General features: G+C 47.5%; 11 protein-coding genes across 12 annotated transcripts; 5 read left to right on the top strand and 6 right to left on the bottom strand.

Annotated features, from left to right (window-relative positions):
* Positions 1 to 13: 13 nt before the first annotated feature.
* Positions 14 to 1,696, bottom strand: E1B28_001274 (uncharacterized protein; the record flags this gene model as incomplete). Its single annotated transcript, XM_043147187.1, has 11 exons — positions 14 to 68; positions 127 to 206; positions 261 to 345; positions 398 to 496; positions 557 to 705; positions 763 to 864; positions 919 to 1,036; positions 1,088 to 1,225; positions 1,280 to 1,361; positions 1,425 to 1,556; positions 1,627 to 1,696. The coding sequence occupies 11 exons, from the start codon at positions 1,694 to 1,696 to the stop codon at positions 14 to 16; spliced, it is 1,110 nt and encodes a 369-aa protein (XP_043015892.1).
* A 121-nt stretch (positions 1,697 to 1,817) lies between these two features.
* Positions 1,818 to 5,841, top strand: E1B28_001275 (uncharacterized protein; the record flags this gene model as incomplete). Its single annotated transcript, XM_043147188.1, has 11 exons — positions 1,818 to 2,168; positions 2,235 to 2,432; positions 2,485 to 2,684; positions 2,741 to 3,641; positions 3,700 to 4,198; positions 4,250 to 4,341; positions 4,394 to 4,542; positions 4,596 to 4,685; positions 4,738 to 4,859; positions 4,909 to 5,479; positions 5,535 to 5,841. Coding segments are annotated over 11 exons (3,387 nt in total), but the record flags the coding sequence as incomplete, so codon positions are not given.
* E1B28_001276 (uncharacterized protein) lies at positions 5,837 to 9,182 on the bottom strand (the record flags this gene model as incomplete). Its single annotated transcript, XM_043147189.1, has 18 exons — positions 8,853 to 9,182; positions 8,791 to 8,799; positions 8,636 to 8,738; positions 8,446 to 8,585; positions 8,385 to 8,395; positions 8,219 to 8,335; positions 8,072 to 8,154; positions 7,965 to 8,025; positions 7,709 to 7,899; positions 7,493 to 7,651; positions 7,258 to 7,440; positions 7,168 to 7,201; positions 6,679 to 7,106; positions 6,569 to 6,620; positions 6,510 to 6,517; positions 6,259 to 6,457; positions 6,154 to 6,209; positions 5,837 to 6,100 (listed from the first exon to the last, which is right to left on the bottom strand). Exons 1-18 carry the CDS (start codon positions 9,146 to 9,148, stop codon positions 5,837 to 5,839), a joined length of 2,394 nt encoding a protein of 797 aa, XP_043015894.1. The 5' UTR covers positions 9,149 to 9,182.
* A 10-nt stretch (positions 9,183 to 9,192) lies between these two features.
* E1B28_001277 (uncharacterized protein) lies at positions 9,193 to 9,965 on the top strand. Its single transcript, XM_043147190.1, has 3 exons — positions 9,193 to 9,255; positions 9,306 to 9,539; positions 9,601 to 9,965. Exons 1-3 carry the CDS (start codon positions 9,250 to 9,252, stop codon positions 9,865 to 9,867), a joined length of 507 nt encoding a protein of 168 aa, XP_043015895.1. The 5' UTR covers positions 9,193 to 9,249; the 3' UTR covers positions 9,868 to 9,965.
* A 98-nt stretch (positions 9,966 to 10,063) lies between these two features.
* On the bottom strand, positions 10,064 to 12,211 carry E1B28_001278 (uncharacterized protein). The gene is made up of 4 exons (XM_043147191.1): positions 11,528 to 12,211; positions 11,373 to 11,481; positions 10,628 to 11,307; positions 10,064 to 10,565 (listed from the first exon to the last, which is right to left on the bottom strand). The coding sequence occupies exons 1-4, from the start codon at positions 12,106 to 12,108 to the stop codon at positions 10,196 to 10,198; spliced, it is 1,740 nt and encodes a 579-aa protein (XP_043015896.1). The 5' UTR covers positions 12,109 to 12,211; the 3' UTR covers positions 10,064 to 10,195.
* E1B28_001279 (uncharacterized protein) lies at positions 12,203 to 13,594 on the top strand. Its single transcript, XM_043147192.1, has 2 exons — positions 12,203 to 13,212; positions 13,261 to 13,594. The coding sequence occupies exons 1-2, from the start codon at positions 12,223 to 12,225 to the stop codon at positions 13,312 to 13,314; spliced, it is 1,044 nt and encodes a 347-aa protein (XP_043015897.1). The 5' UTR covers positions 12,203 to 12,222; the 3' UTR covers positions 13,315 to 13,594.
* An 88-nt stretch (positions 13,595 to 13,682) lies between these two features.
* Positions 13,683 to 15,551, top strand: E1B28_001280 (uncharacterized protein). 2 transcript variants are annotated; one of them, XM_043147193.1, is made up of 9 exons: positions 13,683 to 13,957; positions 14,026 to 14,106; positions 14,163 to 14,229; positions 14,285 to 14,448; positions 14,503 to 14,611; positions 14,664 to 14,810; positions 14,861 to 14,982; positions 15,043 to 15,088; positions 15,144 to 15,551. In XM_043147193.1, exons 1-9 carry the CDS (start codon positions 13,784 to 13,786, stop codon positions 15,524 to 15,526), a joined length of 1,293 nt encoding a protein of 430 aa, XP_043015898.1. In that variant the 5' UTR covers positions 13,683 to 13,783; the 3' UTR covers positions 15,527 to 15,551. The 2 variants fall into 2 exon arrangements, with proteins under 2 accessions (XP_043015898.1, XP_043015899.1); XM_043147194.1 differs by having other exon boundaries at positions 13,683 to 14,106; positions 15,144 to 15,550.
* A 134-nt stretch (positions 15,552 to 15,685) lies between these two features.
* On the bottom strand, positions 15,686 to 16,529 carry E1B28_001281 (uncharacterized protein; the record flags this gene model as incomplete). Its single annotated transcript, XM_043147195.1, has 2 exons — positions 15,686 to 16,256; positions 16,318 to 16,529. The coding sequence occupies 2 exons, from the start codon at positions 16,527 to 16,529 to the stop codon at positions 15,686 to 15,688; spliced, it is 783 nt and encodes a 260-aa protein (XP_043015900.1).
* Positions 16,530 to 16,616: 87 nt separating this feature from the next.
* Positions 16,617 to 17,821, bottom strand: E1B28_001282 (uncharacterized protein). Its single transcript, XM_043147196.1, has 5 exons — positions 17,498 to 17,821; positions 17,399 to 17,444; positions 17,119 to 17,343; positions 16,922 to 17,067; positions 16,617 to 16,867 (listed from the first exon to the last, which is right to left on the bottom strand). Exons 1-5 carry the CDS (start codon positions 17,557 to 17,559, stop codon positions 16,798 to 16,800), a joined length of 549 nt encoding a protein of 182 aa, XP_043015901.1. The 5' UTR covers positions 17,560 to 17,821; the 3' UTR covers positions 16,617 to 16,797.
* On the top strand, positions 17,799 to 18,943 carry E1B28_001283 (uncharacterized protein). Its single transcript, XM_043147197.1, has 4 exons — positions 17,799 to 17,958; positions 18,019 to 18,142; positions 18,192 to 18,453; positions 18,502 to 18,943. The coding sequence occupies exons 1-4, from the start codon at positions 17,868 to 17,870 to the stop codon at positions 18,835 to 18,837; spliced, it is 813 nt and encodes a 270-aa protein (XP_043015902.1). The 5' UTR covers positions 17,799 to 17,867; the 3' UTR covers positions 18,838 to 18,943.
* Positions 18,944 to 19,349: 406 nt separating this feature from the next.
* E1B28_001284 (uncharacterized protein) lies at positions 19,350 to 20,831 on the bottom strand (the record flags this gene model as incomplete). Its single annotated transcript, XM_043147198.1, has 4 exons — positions 19,350 to 19,417; positions 19,468 to 19,732; positions 19,786 to 20,715; positions 20,793 to 20,831. 4 exons carry the CDS (start codon positions 20,829 to 20,831, stop codon positions 19,350 to 19,352), a joined length of 1,302 nt encoding a protein of 433 aa, XP_043015903.1.
* Between the last annotated feature and the right edge of the window lie 282 nt (positions 20,832 to 21,113).

The raw sequence follows: 21,113 nt of genomic DNA on the forward strand, positions 1-21,113 counted from the left end.
GCGGTCCCTCCCCTTACTCCCTGAACTCGGACTGTGATCCCTGTGCCGCAAGCCGGCTCTCCAGGTTCCTATCGGGTCTCTTGAGTTACGTTCCTTAAAGAGACGGCGAGAGGCATCAGTACCCACCGTAAGGACTCTTCCTTGGCCAACAGCTCTTGCCTCTTTTCGTTGATCTCACGTTGGACTTTCAATTCGATCTCCCGTAGCTACAAGTGTACTTGTCAGTTTCGGAGGAACCTCTAATACCAATGTGATCACACCTTTTCCTCTTCACGGCGGAGCTGCTCTTCCTTGAGTCGAACACTCTGGGATGCAAGCTCATCAGGAAGGATGGAGTTGTCACCACTGTTCGACAAGTTAGTACTCAGGATATGGGAAGAAAAGCAGGATGATATACTTCGTGTCAGTAGAATGAACAGTGCGAGACAGTTTCTCAGTGCGGTAAGTCTCATACAAGACATCATGTGTCAACGACTTAAGATCACCTAGGTGTGAGCTAGAATAGTCATCTCGATCAGAATGTCATGACGTCAAGGAAACCAAAGTAGATAAATACTTGAGAAGAGCACTTCGAAGCCTGCTGAAGTCGGAGTGCTTAGGATTGTCTACTTCGACAATTCCCCATGGATAGATTCTGGCACGGACAAGCTGGCCATCGATCTCGACTTCCTCTTCAGATCCTATGATAGCGAAAGGAAGAAGAGCCTATTTGGAATGCACAACTTTAGCTTTGATCTTAACTCAGAAAATGAATATACGAACGCGAAGCTCGCTATTGTCCTGGATAGTCTCCTCGTCATCCTCTTCGACGTCATAGGGGAAGTTGTAAACCGGGATATCGTAGTGTTCAATGTCTTCCATAACCTAGATTGACAATGAACACGATCATTAACTATTGCGCGAAGAATTACCACCTACCCTTTTCTTGAAACCCTTGAGTTCGCTTGGTGTCAACGAGTCTGCTTTGCCAACAACGGGGATAACGTTTACACGAGGGGAGAGGCGGCGCATGAGTTCAATATCCATTTCCCGCAGGCTAATTTATATGTCAATCATCCACCGAACGCGTCGCAAGAATGGAACTCACGAATGACCAGTGGGAGGGATGAAATAGAGAAGTGCGTGAATGCGGTTGTCTCTGAAGCGAGGGTTACGCTTGATACGGGACTCTTCGGCTAGAATATCATCGTATTGACGTTCAAGATAGCCAACAATTTCTTGGAAACTGAGACATATGCATTCAGTACGCCATTCAAGTATACAGAGCAACGGCACATACGCGAATTCATTATCCACATTGTCACCGAAACCGGGGGTGTCGACAATCGTCAGAGCGATACGAACACCATCCTCCTCCAATTCTGTACGATTCAGATGAACCTGTGGTGTTGGCGAGAGACAGTGATAAAAGGGGGTCTACTTACCGACAGTCACCGGCTTGATACTGATTCTTTCCTCAACATGAGCAGTTTCCGGGTCGTCAGAAACTTTATGTGGAAGGACCTCGGATTCACAAAGAGTGTTCACAAAGGTCGTGCGGCCAGTACCGGATGCACCTTTCAATTTAAGAATCGCGTTAGTCGAATGAAATGAAAAGACGGAAAAAGAGAAGAAGAACTAGCTGACCGACGACCATGAGGGTGAACTGAACACCCTTTTTGGCCTTGTTTCCTCTTCTTCTTCCTGCAAAGGACATAGCTTGGCGCGAATGGGTTGGAAAAGAACAATGAGGCTCAGACGTAACAGTTGAGCCTTGTTTTGATGAATTTTACTTCGAACTCCGCTCAATGTGGCGTGACCAATTATTTCGGGTCTAAATTGTTTCTGTCAGTTCCTTCCTCGCAGGCGAAACTGTGCAACTCTCTCGACCGTTTTTTATGTTCACCATCTTCGTATGGTGAAGCGAACAAGTATCATTCTTGGCTCCTTTCCCCATAGTCAGCCTCTACGTCGCACTTTACATATCACCAGTCCCATTGCCAACTCAAATTATCCGGACGCGTCGTCCAAGCCTTTGTCGCGCAAATCCAGAGGAGTCAAAACAACAAAGGATTATACTGATTTACCTAAACGACACGTAAACCCTGATGGAACGATTGCTGTACCCCTAGAGCATTGGTGGGGAGGAGAACACGGAAGCGAGGATAAATCTTACAAGACAGCCCTATGTACGTATTACGAGCTGTTCACCAATTTTGGGACAGTTTTCAAATGACAACGCTTCTTCGTACTAGTTTCCAATTCTACGATAGGATCAGCCTTTCAGAAAGCGCACATACAACATGCGAACCGTGGTGACGACGAGACATCCTTTTCCCTTGTCGATGATAATGATGCTCCTGGTGAGAACCAGCTCAAGGATAACAACGTTTCAAAATCAAGGCGAGGTCGAAAGCCCAAGTCAGGGGTTGAGAGGCCAACCGATCTTAATGGTAAAGTTAAACTTCATTTCTGACTTTCCACCCATTTATGAGGATGGTCCAGTGAAAGCCGCTCCAAAGAAACGCGCAGTCTTCAAAATCGAAAGCGTAACAACGGACGCGCACGACATTGAGCCCGGAATCTGTGAGGCCGACGAGCCGGAAAACATTCGACCTCAAAATACTCTGGCCAAAGAAATACTGGAGAACCTTTCCCAATTTCCTCATTGTGTACTCCTTACCCGTGTTGGACAATTTTATGAAGTTAGTGAACATTCATTCCTCTAAATTGTAACTTTCAGTCACCTATTATTTTTTAGTCCTATTTTGACCAAGCTGTCGAGGTGGCTTCGCTCCTCAATATCAAGCTAGCCAAGCGCAAATGGGGAGGAAGACCAATTGCTATGTGCGGCTTTCCCCTTCCACACCTTGATAAACACCTCAAGGTTCTCGTTCAGCAAAACAAACGCTTCGTTGCCATGTGTGAAGAGTTTCCAAGGTACCACTCCGGTGGTAAACGCGAGTTCGAACGACGCGTAGTACGCGTTATCACCCCTGGAACGCTCATTGACGAATCGTTTTTGAACCAATATGAAAACAATTTTTTATTGGCAGTTGCCTCAACAGCATCTCCTGAGAGGGACAGTGATAATACGTTTGTTGGCCTCGCCTGGATCGACGTGTCGACCGGGGAGTTTTTTTCTAAAGTTGCTCCTTCTGAAAGTGTACGTGATGAAGTTACACGAATCGGGCCCAAAGAGGTCCTTCTCCAACAAACACACAGAAAGGAAACCAGCAATTCGCTTGTGGCTGTCCTCGAAGAAACAGATACCGTGATCTCCTTCGTCGATATCTCGCAAGAGAGTCTTTCGGAATTAAATACGGGGAGCACGTCGGGAAGAGCGTGCGGCGTGGCGGACGAGATCATCTTACCACAAAAGCAAGTGTCTGCTTCTACTCCGGACGTCTACTCCCTTGAAGAAAGCATAGCGATAAGCTTGTTGACAAGGTATCTGCAACTCAATCTTCTCCAGCATATGCCTCCCTTGCTGCAACCGAATCGTGAACACCTTGGTGGACGAATGCAAATTGACTCTCATACCATTATGGCCCTCGAGATACGCGAAAGGTTATGCGAGGGCAGTGCAAAAGGCAGTTTGATGAGCGTGATAAAACGTACCCTTACTACCGGCGGAACTCGCTTACTCTCACGATGGCTCTGTACGCGTGGTCGCTTTCTATGCTGCTATCTGTGGTCAGTGATCTTAAGTTGTAACAGGTTCTCCAAGTACATCTATCGAAGAAATCAATGCAAGACAGTCGCTTGTGGCGTTTTTCTACGAACGGCCCCATTTCCGTTCTGACCTTTGCGTCCTCCTTGCACGTGTGGAGGATGCCGGTAGGATCGTGCAGAAGTTCCTTCTAGGACGTGGTGATCCAGGTGATTTGTCTTCACTAACGGCAGTAATCAAAACATGGGCTTGCATCGCGGAGAAAATACACTTGGAACGTGAAGTAGAATCCAGCGAACGGTCGGACTTCAACCGTAACCTGGAATGGACCAGTATCGATGCACTACTTTCGCGACTTGCCGATCTCGAACAACTCGCCAGCAGGCTAGACGGAGCGATCGTAACAGGTGATGGCCAACTGGACAATGGAGCTTCCTTCCGTGCCGACGAGAGTTTCGTGACCGGACCTGAAAATTCTGCTCTTACCTTCAATAGGCACGACTGGAGGTATGGCCGAACACGATTCGGTATTAAGATCAATCCGCAGTACGTTTTTGATCCTGAATTTTGCGGTTCAACTCTAATTAAGGATTTCAGATTTTCGGTCGAACTCCGACAGGCTCATTCGACTCTGCAGAATCTATTGGATCAAAAGGAGAAGCTAGAAGAACATTTACAAGTCAAGTATGGTCCGTATCTAGTATATTGAACGATTGGTCACCCAAATTTAGTTTGAAGCAGATGCTCCATCGTTGACCCTTCGTTCATCACCTGCTCAAGGGATGCATGTACATCTGGCGAAATTTAAACGTGACCAGACCAAACTCAAGAACAATCCTGCGTTTGTCCCCATAAGTGAAACCGGGACCACGAAATGCTACTTTTACCAGGTTCGAATGCGAATTGCTTACCGTCTTGTCGCGTTCCTTCTCATAGTGATTAGGAATGGTCTCGACTTGGCACGCAAATCTTCAACGCTGCACTGGCCCTTTCTGCTGCCGAGAGGGACGCTTTTGAGGGTCTTCGTCAAGAGGTTAGCCAGAGCTTCATTTGAAACTAAGGAGTCTCTCTAATCGCGTCTACAGATTACTAGTCATGCTTCAAGCATAAGGCGGAACGCACGTGTATTGGACGAGCTTGACGTTACCCTCGCTTTTGCGAACCTTGCTGTTGAGATGAATTTTGTGAGACCGACTCTGCTAGATGAGTATGCCATTGTCCTATTGTTCGAGAATCATCAGCTCATCTGCTTGCAGTTGTAGCTATCATGTGGTGAACGGAAGACATCCAACTGTTGAACTAGGTCTCCTTACTTCTGGGAAAATATTTACCCCGAATTCTGTTCAGCTCACTCCCACTTCCAACTTGCATATTATTACCGGACCCAACATGGCCGGAAAATCCACCGTGCTGCGTCAAACTGCCCTTATCTCCATCTTGGCCCAGACTGGCTCGTTCGTGCCCGCAGATTTAGCGAAGATTGGAATCGTGGACAGATTATTCTCGCGAGTGGGCGCCAAAGATGACCTCTTCCACGACAGAAGCACATTCATGGTAGAAATGCTCGAAACGGCGGAGATTCTTCGTCGAGCAACTCCGCGGAGTCTTGTGATCATGGATGAGGTCGGACGAGGCACTACAGTTAATGACGGGCTTGCCATTGCTTTTGCGTCCATTCATCATTTGGTTTCTGTTAACCGATGCCGAGCTCTTTTTGCTACTCATTTCCATGAGCTATCGGATATGTTGGGTCATTCGCTCTCTGGACAAGGTCGCGGGATATTTCGGAATGTCTCCTTTTACTGTACCGAGGTGGACGAGCTTCAGGTAAGTCTCAGAGTGCTCTGATTCAATGTGTCCTCTGATCAAGGTCACACCTCAGGACGGCTATTTTGCATACTCTTATCGTTTACGACGGGGGGTTAATCGAGACAGTCACGGACTCAAAGTCGCGCAACTCGCCGGAATGCCTGAAGAAGCTGTTTCCGTGGCGCGTAATGTTCTGGATGCGTTGCAGCAACAAAAATTACGAAGTTACGATGCACAGCAGCTCGCATCTCTCGGTCAAGTGGTGACCGGCGACTGCTCAAGGGTATAGCCACTCTGATTGCCACGACCTGCACTTGGTATAATAGTGTATAATATATATATCTTGCATATAAAATACTTTTCCTACGAAGATACTCAACCTACTGACTTCCGTAACAGCGAACGAATGTGATTCAGAGCAGAGCCTGCCCTGAACCACTTGAGCTGGTCAACAGACATGGTGTGTTTCATGGGTATCTCGAACACTCGACTATCTCTCTTGGTCACCTTGATGCTGATGGAAGCGTCCATTTTACCTTGAAGCAGGGCCTCAAGACCTAGTGTCTTCACCTTATCTCCAGCACCTATCCTAGAGTAGTCCGCCTTGTCTGCAAACCATAGAGGAAGAACACCTTGTTTCTGTTGAGGGATTTGATCAGCCGCATCCGAAAGGAATATTCCCGTCGACTTGCCTTCAAGTTAGTTTCGTGGATACGAGCAAACGATCTGGAAATGATCATTGCACAACCTTAGGTGCGTCAGAAACAGTGAAGTGCTAGAAAGGCAGATGTGCATACCATAAAAGCGAGGTTGGAGGGCTGCATGTTCACGTGCACTGCCCTCGCCGTAGTTTTCATCGACTACTAGTGCCCAAGGTTGAGACCTTTCTTTGAATCTTTTCGCGATGTTGGGTATTGTGTCTGTGGCAGCCTGGCCATATTTTTTCGAGTCGTGATCGAATGCAACATTCACTTCTCCACCTTCGTCATTCATAGCCTTTGCACGGGTATGAGCATTCCTTTCGTATATTAGAACATAATATACGCACAGTAATGACTAAAATGGTGTCTTTGTTAGTGAAGAAGGGCGGTGGTGTAAGACACTTACGCAAGTTCTCGGAAATGTTGGTAAGGTGACCTTTATACTTCAACCAAGGTCCCTATTGCAATAACCAGGCATCAACACGCCGTGAGCGAATGAAGGAGGCGAAGACTCACCGCTGCCGAAATGTGGTCTGTTGTGCACTTACCTCTCACCCGCATGAGGACTTTCATTTCGGGTAACTCTGATGTACAGTTTCCAGAATCTTCACCAAAATGACTGGGGAACGGTTCGAGTACCTCCAACCGCTGAGAATCCTTCTTGATGATCACCTCCGTTTCTGGTTGAGGTTCGGGGGTAGGAGATGGATAGTACGAAGTATCTCCCGGCGTGAAGCCATTCGACGGGAGGTCTTGGCCAGTAGGGGGAGTAAACTTGAATTCCTCGCCGTTGGGTAGGCTAATCGACTCCGTCATGGGGTTGAATGATAGCTTTCCGGAGAAAGACATCGCAGTGACAATGGTTGGCGATGCAAGGAAGTTCATCGTATACCGATTACCATCATTGCGGGATTTGAAGTTCCGGTTAAAGCTGGTGAGGATAGCTGTGGTCAAGTGTTATATCATTGGTCCTCGGATGTTAAGAATTGACGAATGTCCACACACCGTTTTCCTCGCCTTTCTTGTCCTCTCGCTTCCACTGAGAAAGAGTTATACACTTCATTGGTGCCAGTCACCTTCATAACATCAACTCACCTGTCCAATGCATGGGCCACACGCATTGGCCAAAACAACAGCGCCGACGTCTTCAAGGGTTGACGTAACACCGTCGCGCTCCATGGTGGCACGTATTTGTTCTGATCCGGGAGTGCAATAGAAGGGAGCCTGTGTTTTTAAGCCTGCTGCCTTAGCCTGTCGCGCCAAATCTGCAACGCTGGTCTGGAAGAAACTCAGAGGGGCGAATGATATTCATGTTGAGCTTACTACTCACCATGTCTTCGTATGAACTGTTGGTGCATGAGCCAATCAAACCGGCGGACAATTCATCTTTCCACCCTCGCTCTGTGATGAATGCTCCAAACTTGGAGAGTGGGGTAGAAAGATCAGGTGTGAAGGGTCCGTTTACCATTGGTTCCAATTCAGATAGGTTCTAACGAGTACACTATGATTAACAGCACGGCCAGGCGAAGACAACAGTAGAACGTACTATCTCGATGACCTCGTCGTATTTAGCATCTTCGTCGGCACTCAAAAAGCCTCTCGCAGCGGCCTCATCTGCTGCACGTGCAACGGGGCCTCTACCAGTAGCATGAAGGTACGCCTGCATGTTGGATGTGTATGGGAATGTGGAGGTTGTAGCCCCAACCTCGGCTCCCATGTTGGCAATTGTGGCCAATCCTACGGAGAAGTGAAAGTTTGACTTTATAAGTACGGAATCGTCGAGGGAAACAAATCTCGCGTGCCTGTGCAGGATTGACTAGCAACCCCTGGTCCATAATATTCGAGAATACACCCCGTTCCTCCCTAAAAATGTTATTACTATGATTTTTGACTTTTAAGGAATTCTTACCTTGACCGTAAGTTTACCCGCAAGGTGTAAGATCAAATCCTTAGGTGTTGCCCAACCAGATAATTTCCCGGTAAGGTGGACTCCTAAAAGAAATAAACGATGATGAATATTGAATTACACATAATCAGAAGGCGGGACGCAACATACCAATAATTCGGGGTGCTTTGAGCTCCCAAGGTGTACCGGTCATTGCATCTACAGCATCGGCACCACCAACCCCAATGGCGAGCATGCCGAGACCACCAGCATTAGGTGTATGAGAGTCTGCTGTACGTTGGCATTTTCTGTACTGATCAGAAGGAATTCGGCTTACCTGTACCCAACCTGTACTTTCAAATGAATAACGGAGCACCGAAAGGGGAATATGTACCCACATGAGCATCCCCGGAGCAGCATAATTCTCCAAAACAATTTGATGAATAATTCCAGATCCCGGACGCCAAAATTCTATTCCGTACTTGCGAGCTGCACTCTCGAGGAAATCAAAGACCTCCTTGTTACTCTCTATCGAGTGCTGCGGAGAAGTCAGCTCCCGCTAAATGAGAAACTCCCACCAAAGCTGACCTTTAGGTCTCTATTTGCTCCTTGTGATGCTTGTATGAGATGGTCGCAGTGTATGCTTGTGGGAACGGCACATCGTTCAAGGCCTGCGCTCATAAACTGCAAACTGCCATCATATTGAGAACGCCATTGGTAAGGTAGAGCTACTGGGACCTTACAGCGCCATCCTGTAAAACGCAGTCATGTCAACGAGTCCATAAAAAATTTCGACAAGACTCACTGTGCACTGGCATCCTGCATTGCAACCCTCTCTGGGTGTAACTGCAAATATACTTCGCCTCTCACTGTCTTGCCTGCACCGCTCAATCCATTTACAGGATCAGTCAAATGACTGTATAAAATCTTCTCCGCCAATGTCAACGGTTGCTTTAGTATATTCCGAACAAGTTCGATGTTTTTGATGAGTCTGGTGTATGGAGGAGTGATAGAGGCACAATTTTTTTCGGGAAGAGCTGAGTGTACTGCAAACGTCCTACGTCCGAGATGAGCAATGCGGAAACTCAATCTCGACCACATTGAATCTGAAGAAAGAGGATGGAAGAAGAATTTTCCGGCATGCCGGTCCGAACTTTGGTCATCGACTTCCATCATCGAGCTCCTTGCATCGAACTAGAACCATGAGCGTAAGTCTCCCATTTTCTTCTTCATTCTGCAGAATCTCACATCCTATCAGTGGGAAGTTCGTATGTCCAATTCTCGCGGGGTTCCTTACTACTTCAACACTGGCACCCAACAATCAACTTGGGATGCCCCATCCGAGCTCTCCCCCGAAGAAATTAAAGCACTTCCTGGTGCACAATTCCTAAAGCAGAGCGGTAACAACCTTCCCGCGAAGGCAGATCAAGTTAGAGCCAGTCATCTATTGGTTAAGCATCGGGGTAGCCGAAGACCAAGCAGCTGGAAGGAGGTATGCCCTTTAATTACCTTCCCAGTAATCCGTATTTCTGATTTTATGATGAATAAATCAGTCTGAAATTACCCGGTCGAAGGAGGAAGCCATTTCTATCCTCATATCCTATCAAGCTCAAATTGCAGGATCTCCCGAGAAATTTGCAGAACTAGCCAAGATTCACTCAGACTGTTCGTCTCATGAGAAAGGTGGAGATTTAGGTTGGTTTGAACGAGGTCAGATGCAGAAGCCATTTGAGGATGCGGCCTACGGCCTTGAAGTAGGAGAGATGAGCGATGTTATCAGCTCGGACAGTGGGGTTCACTTGGTATTGAGGACAGGATGAGTATAATGGAGATCTACCGTAAATGACAAAAAATAGACATAAAGTGTAGTTGGTTACTACAACGGAATGTATGATATCGGAGCAAGCGTCTTGCAAGGGTCAGTGGTCTTGTGATTACACTACCGAATACAACGTATGTGATTCAAGGTGTGTAATGTATCTAATCACCGATCGAAAACAATCACGAGAAGGCGAAGGCAGAACTAGAATTTCGACCATTATGCGTTGGGCATGTCGAAAGCCATTAATGAATCCATATCGTATAACCAATCTTACAAGTCATCTTTCAATCATAATAAATCGTTAACTGATCCATGCACTCCCGCGACTACCCCTCAGCCAGCTCAGGCCAAACCTCACAAACAACTCTATCCACAAGGACCATGACCAAGTGAGCATTACACTCCTGGCTCCCAAGGGGTTCCAAAGCGAGTTCCATTGTTTCGTCCGGGTCACTGCCCAACAACAGTTGTATCATAGTCATGGTTGCCTTACTATACCGTCTACCGCCCTTGCCATTCGGTCGATTGAAAAAGGTGATAATGCGTTGACGCATCTCGGCAGTCTCTTCAGGACTGGGATCCGGTGGTGCGGGTTGAGGATATCCATTCGGGAAAAGTGTTTGTTTGGCACTGCGGACGATACTTAGCAGTGTTCCCGGATTTGATATATGACGGTTAAGGAGGTGGGGTAACAAGCTACAAGAAAAAATGATCGTGAACTACTCGTCTTGCTGACCTTTCGTGATAATCAAACTAACCGGTCAACAAAACCCTCTGTATTTAGTGCCCCGATCAACATTTCTGCTGTTCCGACAATCGTCCGACTCGCATGTCGTTCGTAAAGAGTGAATATTTCTGATAAAAGTGTGAGAGGTGGGTGAAAATGACTAGGCATTCTGAACTTGGACGTCCGTGCATCGTTTACTCCATTCGTACCACTTTTCAGTGGATGAGGGGGTGGTTGGGGGAAGGCTGAAGAAGTAGACGGATCTGAAGAGGATACAGAGGAAACTCTCGAGATGGATATGAGATCTATCGATGGCGGAGGAGTTCCTAACGCAGAACCTGACATCCTCTGTGATTCGTAAGTCCTTGTGCGGCGAAGCAGAACGGGACTGGTAGGACTGGCCCTCTTCCTCTTTGTTTCTGACGACCTTCCGGTCTCTTGCCTCCCTAGGATATTGGGTTTTGTCATTCGGCTGGCATTCTTAGAGCTTGTGTTCACCTCCTTGATAATTAGAACGAGTTGTTTGTAAGCATGGACGAGGGCTAAGCAAGCCCCTGAGATGGACTGGATGGTTGAAAGGAAGAGAATGAGAAGAGAAGAGAAGGGAGAACCAGAAGGAGCTGGTGCGGTATTCGAAGGATCATTGGAAGGTTTGGCTTCACTATGAGACTGCGTAACTTGGGACATAGTCGAAGGTGGAGTGACCGAGTGCTGGAACCATTCAAGCGAATGAGTGAGTGAACTCAACGCCGGGAATAGTAGATAATAACAAGCACATTTTCATCCAATAGGTCCAATATGACCTTGTAAATAAACCAAGGTTGAGTCACTTTAGGTAGGACGTCCTCCGCAACTATTTTCACCACGATTTCCCTGACAATGAACCTGAAAGAGAATCAGACTCGGTCGGGGGAAAAGTAACCTGACGCACCTTTCAGACTCTGGGTTGTAATCATCTTCTGGAAGGCAATCCCTCAAGACATAATCGATAACCTGCCTGATGTATTCGTAGTTAACCTTGCCCTCTCCATCCACACCTATATGCGGTTGCAGCTGGTGAAACAAAGTGGAAAGAGAAAGATTTCCTCCAGAGGCATAGGACGAAGTGACTTTGGATTGTGCATTGCGAAAGTCCTTGTAGTGTTGCGTAACTAAGATAGGGATGTCCTGAAACAGAAGACCAGGTAACTCTTCTTGAAAAGATTGTGAAAGGATTCGAGCTTCGAGGGACCGAAAGGCGTGTGTAATTATCTGATTTATTTGCGGAAGAAATTCTTTATCGTATCTGGTTATTTTGGACCACCAAGGAAGTATAAATGCACGCAGGGCGAGAGCAATGAAGTCGTATACCTCCGCGGTTAGTTCTGGAGGAGTAGGAGAACAAAACAAGGAAGGAAAAGATGGTGAGTTGGGAACATTAGGAAAAATCAGGCGATTAGTGAGGGAGACACGTGGTTGAGTTTGTTTCGCAGACGCTGAATGGGATCGTTGTGAATGGAAAGATGGAGGCATCCCAAGTCCAATGAGGAATCAAATGGCACGCCCTCTTTAAGCTTCAAGGCACAATTCAGTGGCTCGAGCGTGAGAGCCACCTACCGTATTGAGACTCCACTGAGCTGTGCCATCATGTCTACCCCGCAGAAATCACGACTACCAAAAGCCTACACGGACCAACAACTTGCCTTCTTAAGAAGTCATCTAGGTGAATTCGAACGACGGACGCAAGGAAATGTACGCGGTGACGCAAAGAAGTTTGCGCTGGAAAGAGCTGAAGAGTTTATCGGACGATTTGGATTCCCGGCAGAGTTCACTGGAGTGGAAGAACCTGATGCCCGCTTTCGAGAGCAGATCTACAATTGGTTCAAGAACACTGTGGGCAGAAACAGGAGAAAGTTGGAAGGGAGGCCAAAGAGCACATCGACCGCGGCAACAACCTGGCCATCTCCACCAGCTTCGGTGACTACTAGTGCACCTTCGGTACCACATCCGCTACCCCTTCCACCGCTAACAGCACTCCCACCGACCCTCAGAGACGCCTTTATACAACGTGTTGACCCTCCCACACTGGCAAACATCATTCGTTCCTTCGTCCACTCCAGCCCGCACTCAAAACTCCCTTTAAACCCTGTCATTCAAACCCTCTTTGATGCGATCCAAGACAACCCACCACACGCATTCATTCGCTTATTCCTCGATGCTTCCTCCTACTTCACACCAGATATCATCCATGCAGGCATCAGCGGTCCATTAGCTGCCACGTCCGCTCTTTCCATCCAGATTCGAAGAAATTCTATTTGGGTCCCCTCGCCGCCTTCGCCTTCAACGTTTTCAGAAGAGATGAACCGTATATCTCTCGATCGACAGAGGAAGAAACATTATATCAATTGGGCCAGAATACATGCGGCATCTATTGATTTGGGTGTGAGGTTTGAGATCTCAGAGGTCATGGCGAGGGATGCCGTATGGCAAGACGATGAGGTCGAGTGGGTTGCAGGGGTGTTTGTTTTGCGTGCGCTGATAAGGGCTAGCCCGAGGGAAGATTATGAGGGTCTGTTAGGGGAGTACGAGAGCAGGTGGAGAGAGATGAGAGACGAAAACCGGCAGGCGATGGTTACTGTGCGTGCTATCTTAATGTTTCCTCGATTTATCTCTGACCATTTTCAGGACGTGCTTTTGGGAGCGAGGGAGGATCTTTCAAAGCTTGTCCAGCACCCATGATTTGTATCGTTATCGAAGCTTTTCTTATATCAGTGTATTCTATCCATCAAACTCTCGTCTTCTGTGCCCCAAAGGTCACGGTAGCACTTTCAAATCGCAATTACTCCATTACATCCTCTCCAACCAACCTGATTTAGGCTGTATCCTATGTTTCCTTAAAAGTCACCATGTACAGTTTCTTTTGAAATGACATACGTCCTTACATTATGTACCTCTTGTTCGTTTTTATATATATTTGTCCCATGTCGTGTAACTGGCAATTCGAACCATTGTATAGCCAATATTATAGTCATCGTTAGTACTTAAATAGCTCAAGCAGGCGCGCGTCGTGTACATAAATTAAAGTCAGTGGTACGTCTCGGGCCGGTGACCCGCTTGGCGCACTTCACTTTTGCGCTAAACCCTGGCTAAAGCACTCCCGAGGTCCTCAAACACTTGAACGTCCGGATCTTGGATCCTACCACTTGTTATGCCTATCACAACCCAACTACCTCTCTTACGCTCACGGTCACAAGCAAGCTTCAGACATGCAAACATTCTATTGACTGCATCTACAACTCGCTTTCGGAGTACGCTACCTTTGGGGCAGTCGCCGTCGTTAGACCCAATGACGGGAGAGATTGTCGCTTTACCCGATATTCAGGCGTGTTTTTCTTCAGCTATTCGTATTCGAGGGGGAACTCTGATGTGCTCTCTACCCGTCTCAATTAGCCCGGCAGGCTCGTAATCTCAAAGAACCAGAATCCTACTCCCCCACCGTCCTCTAAAACTTTGGTTTTTGGCCGTACATTCGTGCGTTGCCCTGTTGCTCTCCTCGAATTGAAAACGTGAAATTCTATTCAATCTAGACCGACCACATGCTCGCAATACATTGGGATGCAGTCAATGGATGGGGTCAGCCAAACATCAAGCCATGTATGTTAGTTATTACAGTCGCGCCCATCATCTCACCGATGTTCTTATTGTACAGACGGCCCTCTACAACTTGATCCGAGCACTACTGTTTTACACTATGCACAAACCTTGTTCGAGGGAATGAAAGCTTATCGAGACGATGGTGGCAAGGTCACCTTGTTTCGTCCAGATATGAACATGAAGAGAATGAACAATAGCGCAAAGCGGATAGCATTACCAGTATGTTTCCGCAATTCCTTTCTTAAATACTCCATACCCACTTGACTCGCATAGACATTCCATGGTGATGCTCTGCTCGAGCTTATCAAGGAACTCATTCGTCTCGACAGACACTGGATACCTCAGGAACCCGGCCACAGCTTGTACATTCGTCCCACGCTCAGTTGAGTTACTGTCGCTGTCTTCAATAATAAAAACGCTCAGCTTCAGGACAGTCGGAACACAGAGATTTATCGGAGTAGCCCCCCCTACCGAAGCCCTCCTATTCGTCATCTGTAGCCCAGTCGGGCCATATTACCCTAACGGATTCAAGCCTATTGCACTCTACGGAACGACAGAATATATTCGTGCTGCTCCTGGCGGTGAGTTTGTCTGCCTTATTCTCAATAAAATTGCCTTCATTTCCTCAAAGGTACTGGCGCTTACAAGCTCGGTGTTAATTATGCACCTGGCGTTCTCCCTCAAAAACAAGCTGCGAAAGCGGGATATGCACAAAATCTCTGGCTGCATGGCTCGGAACACTATCTTACGGAGGTGGGTACTCGCTGAACCTCTAAACCCGACTTGTGGCTACGTGCGCTAAAATCGTTTAAGGTTGGCACGATGAACATGTTCGTCGTGTTGAGAAAGGACGACGGAGGTGAGAATTGGCTCTGACTTCTAGCTGTTTCTTTAATACGCTTTTGATATTCCAGCGCACGAATTGGTTACCCCTCCTCTCGATGGCATGATTCTACCAGGAGTCACTCGAGATTCCGTACTCACTCTAGCCCGTGAACATGCTGCCGGCGTCAAACGACTTCCCAATCTCCCCGAAGACCTCGTCGTTTCGGAACGACAGATCTCGATGAATGAGATCAAAGAGGCCTCCAAAGCCAACAGATTAGTTGAACTATTTGGTGCAGGTACAGCTGCTGTGATCAGCCCGGTAAATAGGATTGGCTATCTAGGCGAAGACCTGCACATCCCCACAGGAAAGGATGGAATGGGACCCATCTCTCGGCCAATCTGGACAGAATTAGTAGGAAGACAAACCGGCGCAATACCTAGCGATTGGAGTGTTGTGGTTTCCGAGTAATTCCAAAACTCAGGCAGTACCGAATATAATGTGATATTTATCTCATAAAGAACAAGGAAGAACGAAAATGGAAGTACACAGTAAATACAACGGTTTCGTAGCACATTAGCAAAGTGGTACAGGGTCTTTACTTCTTCAGCTTTTCCGCTTTCTCTATCATCAGAGGTTCACTGGAGAAGGTTGCTGCTGAAGCTTAGCCGCTGCCGGGGCGTCGATGAACCAGTAGACCTGGCCAGGGAAGGCAGGCTTTACCCGTGAAGCAGGCAATCCTTCCTCAGGGCGATCCAAAACTTTGCTTAAAACCTCCGCCTTCCCCTCTCCTGTGGCAACAAATATAACTTTTGCGGCGTGGTTGATAACCGGGTAGGTAAGAGTGATCCTCTTAGGTGGAGGCTTGGGAGAATCCTCCAGGTACGCGACCCATCGGTCTTCTTCCGCCAGCAATTCGTGTCCAGGAAATAATGAGCAAGTATGCCCGTCTGGTCCCATACCCAGTAAAATCAAATCAAACACTGGGAACCTGGCTGCGTCTTTTTGAGCGAATTCACGAATCAGTTCCTTTTCGTACGCATCGGAGAGTTCTTCAAGGTCATCCAGGAGAGAAACGTCGATAGTGTGAACGTGATCCTTCGGAATGGGTACTTTGGAGAACAGGTCTTGGGTGCAGAGGTTGTGATTGGAATCGGGATGGTCGAGTGGGACGGCACGTTCATCTGCATAAAATACTTGCCTGAGTGATTCAATTATCTCGTCAGTCGTTACAACGGGCTACTGAGGTCTGTGACACTGACCATTTGTCCCACTTGGTCGCAGGGTTACCAATCAGTCCTCTCAGCATCTTTGGCAACGAGCCACCCGAGAGGGCGATAGTGAATCTGCCTTTCTTGTCGATGGCATCCTTCTGCGTCTTGATCAAAAAATTTGCTAACGTATCAACTAATGCGTCGGTGGTTGCAAAATTGTGGATAACAGGGGGATTAGGTGCATGATGAACTGCAGCCATAGTGTCCTGGTAGTTAACAGCCAAGTGGTGGAATCCGTGCCGCATCGCACTACCGCTACGTCATGCCGACTCGTAACACAATCAAGCTACATATAACAAGAATCTTGTTCATGAATGAGGACTCGGAGAAGTACAAGATGTGTGTCAAGTAAGTAGATTATAGAAGTATTGACACCGAATTATATGTGTAGAAAGATAAGGAAGGGAGTGAGGATGTCCGGGAAAATGAGATAACCTATAGAGTACGTCGCAATTCGCACAAAAAAACTCAACAGTTGCAACCATAATTCTGCGAGCTCTCGGAGTCGAGTTGGATAGGGTCGGGATAGTCGACATATCTAGGAACGGCGTTACTGGAAATATTTCAGGCATTATTTGAAGGAAGACCTTACAGCTGTTCTTCTTGTTCCTGTGTCAACGCGTTCTTCGCAACTGTTTGGAAGGCTTGCTCAACATTGATAGCTTCTTTCGCTGAGGTTTCGAAATACGGAATATTGCCTTTCGATTGGCACCAGGTCATGGCTCGCTTTTGCGTCACCTACACCACATATTATAACGCATATAGAACCCGAGAAGGCGGTCAACATACCTGCCTCTTGTTCTCCTCTACATCTATCTTATTTCCCAAAACAACGAAAGGGAAGTTCTCCGGATCATGGGGGCTTGCTTGAATGAGAAATTCGTCACGCCAGCTGTCGAGGGTTTCGAAAGACTTTGCACTGTTCACGTCGTATACCAGTACGCAGCAGTCCGCTCCTCGGTAGAACGCGACACCCAGAGATTGGAAGCGTTCCTGGCCCGCGGTGTCCCAAAGCTGTTGATGGGGGCGTCAAATATTCTCCTCGCTAGCAACGGGCTTGCTCACGCACCTGCATAGTAACAAGTCGGTCATCCACCATCACTTCCTTCGTCAAACTAGTCGGGTCGTCAATCAAAACGGAGTGAAATTGAGGGTAAACTGGTCGTACAAGTCGGCGCCAATAGTGGCTTTGTACTGGTTGCTAAACCGCTTGTTGACGTACTGGTTCATCAAAGAGGTTTTCCCAACACTAACAACCGCAAAAAATATATCAACAACTAAGCAGATTCGACTAGGCAGAGACCTGAAACGGCTACAGACCCGCTGTCACCCAGGATGATAACCTGGGTCATATACGTCAGCACTTAGAGGTAATAATGTAGATTAAGTGTGAAGAAAGAACCTTGAGTAGTACACGGCCCATTTTGAGGAACTAGAGAGAGAGTATAATGAAATGTAAGAGGGGACGAGGAGTGATGATGGTAGTCCAGGTGGAAGGAATATAAGCGCACGGCTCCCGCCTCTTCTGGCACCCAACCATGGCAGAACCCGCATGGCAAGAACTCGTACGTCTGCGTCTCACTGAACGGAATGCCAGAGAGTCTGCTTTTGCGTCCATAATTGAACAATGTAAGTTCTCGGATTTCGCGCAAAAATGCCACAGAAGGACCGCTGAACACTTTCAACAAGATCGTAGATTGGCGCAGCAAACCAAGCTTCTCAAGGAGCGTAATGGATCTCTCTTACGAGCAGTCAACACAGTTAAGGGAAACCCTAGCAGCTCAACGGTGTTTGTAGCAGGAACTGGCGATGAGTGCGTACCGCTTCGTTATCGCAGAAAATGGACTGACGGAAAGCATCAGTAACAACCCGGTCCGTGCAGCTTATATTGCATCCCTCGAGTCCCAGATATCTTCTATGCGCGATGAACTGGCTGGTGTATACAAAACCCAAGGCCAGAATACCCAAAGGCTACTATCGATGACTGAAACATTACGAGAGAAAGAGGAATTGTCCAGAGTGGACGCCGAGGCCTTGAGAAAGGCCAAAGATGAACTTGCCAACCTCCGGAAAAAGGTGACTCAACATGATGAACTTATGTCGGAAAAGGATGGGACCGTCCAGGCAAGTGGAGCATCATTCACAATCAACCATATACTGACGCGAAAGCAGATTTTGCACGACGAAATCAGTACTCTACAGCTTGAGCTGGGACAGATCGAAGAACGTAATGCGACTCTCAAGAGGGATAATGCAAAACTACTTCAGCGTTGGTTAGACGCTAAACAGGTTGAAGCGAATAAGATGAATGAAGCTAACGAGTTCTATGAGGACATGCGCTCACGTCGACAGGCAGCACTAGATGGGGACACAACAGGAGACAGCGCATCTCAAACTTCGTCAGTTTCGGGAAACGGGGATGTGATCAACATCGAAGCTTCGAAGGAGACGAAGGATGGGAGACGATCTCCAGTAACGAAGGGCTTGGATTCGACGCCAAATGGTTAATTGTGGATGACGAGTGACCTTTCTTCGCATGACTAATACCTCTTTCATCTCAAATATCCCTAGTGTCAATTAATCTTGTGAAAAATGCCATCGACAAGCTTTCATTTGTCGGACGAGGTACTTCAGTATTCTGATGCAGAAAAGTAAAGGAGTCTGTGTCAAATGATACAGGCAAACACGATAAAAAGGACTGAAAGACTGAGCAGATATATAGGTAGAAGGAGACGGAGTACGGCGAGGAATTCTGATATGGGAGATGAGGAAAATTTACAGGCTTGCAGTCATTTGAAAGACAGAATTGAGATGAAGAGGCGGGAAAAATAACTGAAAAGAATCAGGAATGTCGACGAAAGGGGAGACAGATAAGAACAAAGAGACGTTAAAAGAGAAGCAGACAATATTTTTATAACTCGCGAATGTAATGAGATGCACGCAGTATCGGAAGACAAAACAGCACGAGAAGTGATTTCGAGGACGAATATAATTGGGGGAGAGAAAACGGTATCAATGCCTCAAGGTGCTTGCATCTGAGTGTCGCCACCACCAGGCTGTTGGCCAGCTGCTTGTTGCCCGTAATAACCTAGAAACTAGATTAGTGAGATCAAACGAAAAGAAAGTATTTTCACTCACCACCCCAGTAATTCGAGTAGTATGAGGAGGGATCAGCTCCCGCCCACTGGGCTTGGCCTGCTTGGCCTGCAGAGGCGACATTGGGGTCAGCACCGGGTTGTGAGGTAGTATTGGCCAGTCCAAGACCAGTCCCAGCAGCGGGCTGAGGCATCCCAGCAGCACCAGGAGCCGAGGCACCAGCGCCTGCGGCCTGGTTAGGGAAACCGCCATATCCGCCGAATCCGTATTGACCGTAGGTATTTGGCTGAGGCATTCCATACATGGGCTAGAAAAAATTTGAGTCTTTATTGAATACCGAGATGAGACATTGGGACATACCATGTTTCCATAGGGCGACGCTCCTGCAGTAGGACTTATGGGTGTAGATGCAACAGCGCCATCCGCCCTATCCTTACCCCAGCTACACTTGATCGGCCTTCCGTGCACCATCTGGCCTTGTAGTTGAACGATGGCCATCGCTGCGTGCTCGTGCGTATCGAGTTTGACGAACGCGAAACCTCTATCGGCTTGCATGCGAATTTCGGAAAGATAGCCAATTGATTGGAACAAGGGAATGAGGTCTGCTTGGGTACAGTATGGTACTAGGTTCCCGACGTAGACTGTAGTATTGTATGCAGGAGTTTGTTGAACGACCGACTCGTACGATAACGGACCACCCTGGAAGTTGATGGGAGCAGGCGCAGTGCCAGTTCCGCCAGGACGTGGAGGAGCGGCAGGACTTCCTTGAGTTTTCTGGTTGGCCCAGTTTACTCGAATGGCGCGCGAGCCGAGCCATTCGCCGTTCATAGTGGCGATAGCCTGCTCAGCGTCCGTTTTGTCTCTGAAGGCCAAAAAGCCGTAGCCACGAGACTTTCCTGAATTCATGTCCCACATGACTCGAGCATCCGACATGGTACCAAAAGCGCTGAAAGCTTTGGCGAGGACTTCATCGTTGACCTCTGGGCTGAGATCGCCCACGAAAACGTGGTAATGGCCGGTAGTATCCTCTTTATTTTGTTGGCCCTGGTAGGCCCAATTGACGCGAATCTCTGTATCGAAGATTTTGCGACCGTTCAGAGTTTGAAGAGCAGTTTCGGCAGCACGCATGTCTATGTATTCCACGAAACCATAATTCAACCCTCCATGCTGGTAGTTGCGATCCGGAATAATTTTCACGTGTTGAACGGGTCCCGCAACAGCAAAGATTTCGGTCAACATGTACTCAGTAACACGGGGACTGAGATTGCCGACATAAAGGTGAGCACGTCTCTAGCATTAGACGAAAAATAAAGTGAAGGGAGTAAAGATCAGAGAAAAAATATATGCAAGTTATGAGAGTTGCTCACCGGTGCCTCAGCAGGATTTCCCATACCGACGGGATTCATTATTGAGAAGATGAAGAATAACGAGATCTGGTTGACGTTGTGAGGCGACGAAACGGTTGGACTGGGAAGAAAGCGTACGAAAGACAGGAAATAACAGACAGTATATGGAAGCCAAGTCCGTTAGAGAGTGGATGAAAGAGACAGAGACAGAAACAGAGGAAAAGAGAAGAGGAAAAAAGATACAGACACGGAACACTGATCAAGGTAGAGAGCAGACACCAAATCGTGGGAAGAAATGGGCAGGCACTGATAACGTTCACAGCCACCAACCAGCAAGGACGA

Source organism: Marasmius oreades, chromosome 1, assembly GCF_018924745.1.
Source record: "Marasmius oreades isolate 03SP1 chromosome 1, whole genome shotgun sequence".
NCBI lineage: Eukaryota > Fungi > Basidiomycota > Agaricomycetes > Agaricales > Marasmiaceae > Marasmius > Marasmius oreades.